Below are 8,954 nucleotides of genomic sequence, written 5' to 3' on the forward strand. Positions count from 1 at the left end.
TATATATATATATATATAATATATATGAAGCCTAAATATAAATGAAACTTGAAATTTCGCTCTTTTTTACGTTTGATCTCGGATACATACATACATATATATATATCTGAGATCAAACGCAAAAAGGAACGAAATTTCAAGCTTCATTTATTCCTCGTTTTCGGGTTCTGCATCATCATCTTTCTTCAGATGTTCGAGTAACCACATACAATCGTTGATAATATGATCGATTTCGCTTGGTCCGTTCAGTAACTGATGATTGTCCTCGTATACGTGCATTCTGTAATTGTATATCAGTATAATTATTTTTAATAAAAGTAAATTTCTTCACACAAAATTTTCTTCATAAACGTTTTAAAATTCGTAATTTTTCAAATATAACACAATAAAGTGTTCAACCTACGCGTTGAACTTGGATACGGGACACGACTTACTTAGTTTTCACGTTGTTGGTTTTAAGACGGTGATACCACGTTTTCCCACTGAAATACGGTACTCTCAGATCGTTCGTTCCAATGGAAATCAAGGTCGGTATCTTGACTTTGTCGACGTGAATGATGGGCGAGCGTTCCAGCATTTTCACGAACAACTTGACGAGGTCGGGTTGGCTGCCGGCTTCCAAAAGGTTGCAGGAAGAAGCATTTATTGCTGCGGCGCACCTATAACAGAAAGTTTAATCACATTCGTCGTGTAAACACGAGCGTGATACTCAGAGACAGGAGAGTATGTCCGTTTGAATTATTCCTGCGTATAATTCATGCGCACACACTCAAATAAAGGAAAGCTGTATTTCAGTCAAGAAATTAGAATAAAGGTATTCTTCAAGTTGTATACGTTTGAGATAACGGTTAAGCTTACACATCGTGAAGATATGTTATTTTCTCTTCCTTAGTCAGAGCATTGCGACTGAAATACAAATGGGACATTGAATAACTGAAGGCTTGAAAAAAGTAATTAACAACTAAGCAAGTGTGTCTCTTTACCAATCTGGGATATCCGACGTGTGGAACATAAGGGAGATGTCGATCACTGGGTTTCTCGCGACCGCCGCTTTAAACATGTCCTGAGAATGCAAGAAAATATTACACATCGATGACCGCACAATAATTAAATATTAGACGCTTGTGCACATTTGACGTTTCATTCAGCTTCTTACCGGGAATTGTCCGCTCAAATGCGCCACCAAGAATCCACCGTGCGATCCGCCGCAAAGGCCTATGCGTTTCGGATCGAGCCAGGGATACTTCTTCAATGATTCCTCTGCGGCAGTTATACAGTCTCTCACATCTGCGTCTCCCACTTTCCCTTGAAGAAACTCCACGGTCGTCGCTCCCATCCCCGTGGAACCGCGGTAGTTAACCAGCACCAGCGCGAAACCTGAATTTTACACAATCAGTAAACGGGACAGCTCTTTTCTGATCTCGCAGAGAACGATGTACGATTTACACACCTGATAATGCCAAGAAAGAGAAGTCCAAAGAAAACGTGTTTGCATAATTGCTATGAGGACCTCCGTGTGGTACGATTATAAAAGGTGTCGACTTGGTTTTTCCGCTTTTGGGGCCGAAGTAAATAAAGTTGAATTGCTCTGGAAACAAGATATTTCTCAAGATAATCGTAGAGCAGAATAACAATGTTGAATAACAAACAGATAATGTGCGATGTACTTACTTATCTCGTCGTCATTGTCGTAAGTATATTCATTAGCCTCATACATAAATTTATCAAGACCAAAATTTAGCGGTGTTGTAATGGCTAATTTCGAAATATCGCCAGTTTCCAACTCGGTATTTTGAAAACAACCTACCATGAGGCACGAAGGTTGCGTTAGAGATGTACTTAAAAATGCAACCACGTTTCCTTTTACGTCTAGTACACTGAGACTACTGTTCTCATTTTGTACCTCAACGATATCTTTTGTTTCTGCAAATCAAACAAATTCATTACCTTCATATCGCATGCAAGGAAAAGAAATTAATGGCAATAAATCGCTGTCAAGCTTGCAAGCATTTCTAGTTACTTACTTATGTTTACAATGTAAGAGAAGATATTGTTCTTCTGAGGTGTACTGAAAAATAAATGCTCGTCATCACTCCAACAACGATCAGGCAAGCGACCATATATTCCATAAAATTGTTTGTTTTTCTTAATCGTTTCGCTCGTTTGCACAATATCCACAATTACGTTATTCTGTATGTTATATGAAACAATACAATTTTATATCTTTATTATATTATATATGTGCTCTTTTCTTCAAGTTAATTTATTCTCGATTTTTTATTTAACACATTACCTTCGTTTCCACGGATTTTAAATCACGCATCATAAGTCTTTGTGTGTTGTGATGCAAATTACTAATATTTCTCTCGATCCAAACGAGAGTATCTCCACTTGGATTAAGTCTCGGACTATGCACGGCACATCCATCATCGGATAATTTTTCTGAATAATAAAAATTACAAATTTTTCTTTACTAACACATACATATAATATTTGCGCAACAACTTTTTGAATGTTCCTTACGATATTTCCCGTCCTTTAATAAGAATATCCACGAAGCTCTGTTGGTGCACGAGACAAGACCTAAATAACGTGGCTCGTGCTTCCAAGCCACACCAATTATATCCTGTTCTTTCGTCCAGATTACTTGACCAGGGGAAAGGTCATCTGGTATTTCAGACAATGTTGTAATGGTTTCCATTGTTGTGTCAAGGACCACAACGACAGGTCGGTGTTTATCTACCAATTGTTCTCCCCAATGAGGCTTATAGATATATTCGTTACCCTATGTAAGATAAAATATACAAGAGAGAAATACGTACAGAGATAAACAAAGATATGGAGATCTGGAATTGGATAATTGTAAAAGTAGAGCACTCACAGCTATTACCATCTCATTATCTTTCTTATCTTTCTTATCTTGAGGTTTTTGCTTATAAAATGGTTCTGTCTTGGGAAGCTTCTTTTCTGCTATGTAGAGAAGTTTAGTATTATCCGGAGACCACTTGAAAGAACTAAATTCACCTGTGCAAAAGATAAATATAATCAATGTATTAATATATATTTAAGAAAACACAGACAGAGATTAAGGTAGTTGTCAGAGAGCCGTGTCTTACTATCCGTATAAACATTGCCATGAACATCCAAAGCAGAAAGATCATAATTTTTCACCAAATGATGCTTATCCCAGATTTCTATAAATTCTTTCTTAGTATTTTCAACTGTGACTTGTCTCAGAACAGCCCTGAATTTTTCATCATTTGTCAGAGTAGACATGAGCCTAAATTTTAGAGAATTTATTTATATTAATATTGCTTATAATTATCTACATTTTATTGCTCAATAATAATATACTATTACTAAATTAATTTATAATGTTATAATTAAAACATATATTACAATTACATACTCTGTGGTAATATCGATTGGAAGATCACTGGAGTCCTCGATACTGCCAGGCTTAAAGATATGATTGATCAGAAAACGTTGATTGGTCTTTATATCCAGATTTCTCTGCGTCCATTTGCTTTGTACCACCACATTATTATTTAATGGATTCAGAATTCGTACACAAGTTAAAGATGGAGCGGTAGCTAATGATGTATATAACTTCACCAACTTTTCTACCTACAACATATATATTTCTCATGCAGGTATGTGATACACATTATTCTATGCTGTAAATTTATTTGAAGCTACTATGTTATATTGACAAGTATCGCTATAACAAATGTTTTGAAATAAGAAATGTTTGTATACCTGTACTAACGCCATCCTGATATTATTCAGCTGATACTTTCCAGGTCACTGTTATATAACAGACTATTTATCATAAGTTAAAATAAATATTTACCAAATGAGGCTATTTTATACACATTAGATACATTTGATCAGATAAAATCAAATGATATAGCATTACACACTTTCGACTAATAACGTTTGTTCACTTGAATAGCAAAAGTAGCAAAATTTATATTTACAATATTATCATCATATATATTATGGTCATTACATGTACAAAAGTTACAGAGTTATTGCAAAAACATGAGAAGCATTAATATTGCACGATGAATAATTGCGAGTCCTGGGATATATATTATTTTATATCAGAATATACAAGTTCACAATACAAGATTAAAATTATAATTGACAGCGTTATCAGTGTGATATTGACACATATGATAAGAATTTGCTGAGAAATTAAACTGATGAAGATATTTACCTCTTAATGATTCGTATTGTTTTTTCCTTTCGTTCCACAGGAAGCCTAACGACCGATTGTTATACCGAAAGTACCTAGTGTTGGTAATTATAATGTGAAATAAAGCGATTGCAAGAAGGGAGGAGAGAACTGAACATGCGCAATAACGTAATCATAGCAGACGCCGTTGGTTCGTTCCTGATTAGGACAAGTCCATTTCACGCTGCTGGAGCTTTTAGCAATAAACGCTTTGGAGCACTTAAAGAACATAAGTCTGTTCGTTTTCGCTGCTCCGCTGAATTAGTGCAATAAGTTTAAGCGAGACAAGTATATGTTTTCTCACTTCACTTATTACACTAGTTCAGCGATGCAGCGAAAACGAACAGACCTCATGATTGGTCTATATGGCGCTTCAGAGCAATTTGAAATGGACCCTAACCTACGTTTACATGGCGCAAGTTCCACTTAACGCTCGCAACGACGCGAGCATCATTCTGTCTTTATTCAACATCCAACGAGAAACAAAGATAGAGTGACGCTCGCGTCGTTACGAGTGTTAAGTGGATCGCGCCTACGGCAATGCTAATTCGTTTTTAGGTTGCGCAGATTCACTTTCGTTTGCCCGCGAAAATTTAAATTATTTGTCTCCATATAACCTATTATAATTGGATGTATTTCGAAAACAAAATGGTGGAGTGAGCACTTACTGCCATCAAAAATCGTCTTGATAGGGAATTATGGGTATTATTTTTCAAATTATAACTGTTGCGGATCGAGCGAAGCTCGACCGCCGGGTTGCAGCGCAATAGGCGAGAGAGTGTCGCATGCGCTGGACCCTCGCCGCCCGGGTGATCAACCCACGAGCGAGTTCGCTCGCTGGCGGATATTTAAGAGCGCTCGGGGAGACTGTTCTCGTCTGCCATAGCACTCAGGTCGACAGAACAGTGAGCAAGCGCCTAGCGTCTTTTTCGAGTGTGTGTTTTCGGGTATTGTACTGTCGTCTTGGTGGTAGTCATCCTTCGATACCCTCCTGGTGCCGGAACCTCGTTCAGCACTCGGCCGTGAGCGCCACAAGATCTTCCAAGGCGAAGGGCCGGAGATTCGTCCGCGAAGCAACTGCGCCGGACTGTTGGTCGGAATCAGGGTCGAGCGTAGCTCGACGTGTGCGATCGTCCACGTGGACATCGCCTTCGGGAACGGTAGACGGCACCGTCTTCCCGCGAGCGCTCTTCGTCGCGTCACCCACGAAGTCGACGTCGACCCGGACGGGTCCCCTACGTGGCGTGCGGCGCGTGACTGTCCCGCGCGTCAACTCTCCACCGACTTTCCGCATCTGAATCGGTACTCGCTCCTTCACCCTATCTGAGCGTTCGAAACATAACAGATTATGTTATACAGAATTTTTTATATCAGCTTGGCGTTAAAGATAGACTAAATAAAAAATTAAATAACAATTAACTTTAATGTTTGCATATCGTATAGAATCTGCATAATAAAAAAATAATGATTCTACTTATTTAAAACAAATCTAAAACAAATTTTTACATTTACACGATAAAATATTTTGACAAAATTATTATGTATGTTATGAATTTTAAGCTCAAGCTTTTAAAAATTGGAGAAGGGGAAAGAGGGATATATTACAAGAAACAAAAGAATCTCTCGTGTGTAAACATTAAATCAGTTATTTGCCTCATTTTACATTATCTTAGCCGGTCTCTTTTTATCAACGACGATAGCACGATGCAGTCTCTATATCACAATATCAATACAACGTCGTTATAATCATTTCACCTTCCGATCAAATCCGTAAAAAATCGACGCAACAAAATAAGAGTCTATTTACAATCTATAGCTTATAAACCTATACGCTTCCTACAGTAGATGTCCAAGGTTTTCTAATATTATTTACAATGTGTGTTTCATGTGAAAATATCATGTACATCTCATAAGCAATACACAGTATGCTGTATGAGCAATAACATAACAAAGTAAAAAGTAACATAAGATGAAGCTCATTAAGACAACAAAGTAAAAGGTTTTTTTTGAATTATGACGAAAAAGTTGTTTAACATTTCTAATGGTTTTACACTTTCTGCTCTATTTAATGCAAAAACTGACAACTCAATAGACGAAGATCATTAAATCGGACTCTTGTCAGTTATGCACAATAAAACATCTGTTAAAATCATACGGATGAAATGTAAAGCATAATTGCAACGAATCGGCCGCCAGAGAAATATCTGCATGAGAAAAGGCCTTAGTTACGAATAACTTTTCAATATGTTGTTCTTAAAATTAAGCAAAGACATCTACATAACACATACAACTTACGTACGTATCTTTTATGTTATACACATGTATTACAAATTACGTTCAGTGTGTGTGTGCGTCACTTAACGCGACAAAATAAATGTTATTATAATCGAGGAAAGATCGTCACAACTGAAATTAAGGTACATGGGCCGGCAAAGCAAATCTCACGTTACCGGAGACTCGAGACTCTTTAATATCATTTTCTGGAATAATGCAATATCGGTTCTTTTTGCGTTCAATCTTTTTTTTTAATCTTCCATTTTTCATCCTTCGTCCGACAAAGCCCCGTGGAAGAATATCATCTTCCAATAGTCATTTAATAACCACGACAAGTAACAGATCGATTATCCGACCTTAACATTTTCAGACTTCATTGGGAATCCCATCTCCGCGTGAATTCTGTTAACATTGATATATCTACGTTAAACAACAATGCAAATATTTCGTTTACGCAAAATTACTAATTTATTCTGAGCTTCAGATATCGCTTACAATTGTTAGGCCCGTTGACGATTTCACGGTAACACCGTGACGATTCTTATCGAAACTGCTGTCACAAATTTAATTTGCACATTACCCGACTTACGCACGAGTCTTCAGTAGTATTGTAAAATAAAGGTTTCGTGTCCGATTTTAAATTGCCTCTGTAAAATAGATGTACATCGAACAATTAGTTATCAACAGCAATAATTAGTCATCAAGATCTCCGACTCCTCTACGTAAAACTCATGTGTACACGACTATGTGAACTAGAGACTCTTCGCAATAGCGTGATCCGAACACGGTAATCGCTATGTAGCGCCGAAGAAGATAGCATCAAAATAGCGACCGTTCGAGAAAACTCGCTGTCTCGTTATCGTCATTTATTCCTACACGTGAGGGACGCGTTAACGCGTTCGAAAGCACGATATTGCGAAAATTCTATCGCTGCCTTCGGAGCAGGGATCGAAAGCGTCACGAGATTTCGCCAAGTTGAAATCTCGAAGCTACAGCGCGAGTAATGAGACTCATGGTAATTATACCGCGCGGTGCTCTTCGATCCGTGCTTCGGGAGCTCGCCGAACAATCGCCGTCACGAGTGAGCCGCGATTTCACGTCTCCTCGGAGCGCACTTAAATTCTTTATGGAGTCGCGCTCGCCGGCGCTGTCGATATCGCGACCGCTTGCTGCTCCAAGCATCGGGTAATATAAACCTAACGATCCGAACGGCGATTCTTCTTCGCAGTTTCTAACGACGAGTCGAGGTGCTGGGCTGCTTTCGCGTGTTACTCCGTCACTTAATTATTGCCAAAGAGAGCAGCTTTCTGCCGGAATTGCTCCCGCCTCGCCGCTTTTTCCTCCTCCTCTCGCTTTCGCTCCTCCTGCTCCATGCGAATCTCGTCCTCGAATTTCGAGGCCTTTCGGAGCTGCTCGATCTGCAAAGGGAGAAAAGAAAGACAGATGAAGAATGCGTTAATCGGAGCGCGCACGAAATGCGACGCGTTCAGGTTACGCTCTCGCGCGTGCATTTTTTTTACCTCGCGACACGCTGAAGTAACTTTCTGGGCCTGCCATGTGTCATTTACGTCCGCGCACATAGGAAATCGCGTGCGTTGCGATTTCCTACGCGATTGTTGACGACTGGGACCTCGTAGGGAGCTGTGTTATTTTCCGCGTTGTTGCGATCTCGATATTTTTTTACAGTAATTCTTCGCAGTAGACGAGAAGGTGGTATTATGGCCCTTGCAGGGTATTCTCCTTCTTAATATCTCCGCTATTAAGTGACGAATTCTAGCGATTACTTATAGAATCATTTGCCCGGGAAAACATTTTCTATATATAATTAGATATAATTATTTGATTCTATATAAGATGTCATATATATATATATATATATATATATATTTGATTATTATATATGACATCTTATATATATATATATAATAAGATGTCATATATATATTCTCCTTCTTAATATCTCCGCTATTAAGTGACGAATTCTAGCGATTACTTATAGAATCATTTGCCCGGGAAAACATTTTCTATATATAATTAGATATAATTATTTGATTATTTGATATATATATATATATATGACATCTTATATAGAATTATTTGATATATATATATATATATGACATCTTATATAGAATCAAATAATTATATCTAATTATATATAGAAAATGTTTTCCCGGGCAAATGATTCTATAAGTAATCGCTAGAATTCGTCACTTAATAGCGGAGATATTAAGAAGGAGAATACCCTGCAAGGGCCATAATACCACCTTCTCGTCTACTGCGAAGAATTACTGTAAAAAAATATCGAGATCGCAACAACGCGGAAAATAACACAGCTCCCTACGAGGTCCCAGTCGTCAACAATCGCGTAGGAAATCGCAACGCACGCGATTTCCTATGTGCGCGGACGTAAATGACACATGGCAGGCCCAGAAAGTTA

At 38.1% G+C, this 8,954-nt stretch overlaps 2 protein-coding genes across 4 annotated transcripts in view; both read right to left on the bottom strand.

Moving 5' to 3' along the window:
* Nucleotides 1-16: 16 nt before the first annotated feature.
* LOC106746095 (acylamino-acid-releasing enzyme-like) lies at nt 17-4,451 on the bottom strand. 3 transcript variants are annotated; one of them, XM_014622303.1, is made up of 15 exons: nt 4,223-4,451; nt 3,760-3,807; nt 3,410-3,627; nt 3,117-3,280; nt 2,882-3,024; nt 2,524-2,785; nt 2,294-2,442; nt 2,025-2,190; nt 1,672-1,923; nt 1,451-1,588; nt 1,157-1,377; nt 984-1,063; nt 859-906; nt 435-659; nt 17-280 (listed from the first exon to the last, which is right to left on the bottom strand). In XM_014622303.1, exons 2-15 carry the CDS (start codon nt 3,772-3,774, stop codon nt 148-150), a joined length of 2,214 nt encoding a protein of 737 aa, XP_014477789.1. In that variant the 5' UTR covers nt 3,775-3,807; nt 4,223-4,451; the 3' UTR covers nt 17-147. The 3 variants fall into 3 exon arrangements, with proteins under 3 accessions (XP_014477789.1, XP_014477790.1, XP_014477791.1); XM_014622304.1 differs by having other exon boundaries at nt 3,760-3,822; XM_014622305.1 differs by lacking the exon at nt 859-906 and having other exon boundaries at nt 4,223-4,446.
* A 1,412-nt stretch (nt 4,452-5,863) lies between these two features.
* LOC106746125 (EF-hand domain-containing protein D2 homolog) overlaps nt 5,864-8,954 on the bottom strand; it is a 21,176-nt gene continuing 18,085 nt past the window's right edge. Inside the window, exon 4 of the mRNA XM_014622357.1 lies at nt 5,864-7,932. Within this exon, the coding sequence (XP_014477843.1) occupies nt 7,795-7,932 (138 nt within the window). The 3' untranslated portion in view covers nt 5,864-7,794. The remainder of the gene's footprint in view (nt 7,933-8,954) is intronic.

This window comes from Dinoponera quadriceps, unplaced genomic scaffold (genome assembly GCF_001313825.1).
Source record: "Dinoponera quadriceps isolate SergipeBrazil2010 unplaced genomic scaffold, ASM131382v1 scaffold1782, whole genome shotgun sequence".
Lineage (NCBI taxonomy): Eukaryota > Metazoa > Arthropoda > Insecta > Hymenoptera > Formicidae > Dinoponera > Dinoponera quadriceps.

Excerpts from the sequence above, each read along its gene's own strand:
- LOC106746095 (XM_014622303.1), bottom strand. Across the intron at positions 1,064-1,156 it reads ATTTGAGCGGACAATTCCCG|GACATGTTTAAAGCGGCGGT; the intron begins GTAAGAAGCTGA and ends TTGCATTCTCAG. Across the intron at positions 281-434 it reads ACCAACAACGTGAAAACTAA|AATGCACGTATACGAGGACA; the intron begins GTAAGTCGTGTC and ends ATACAATTACAG.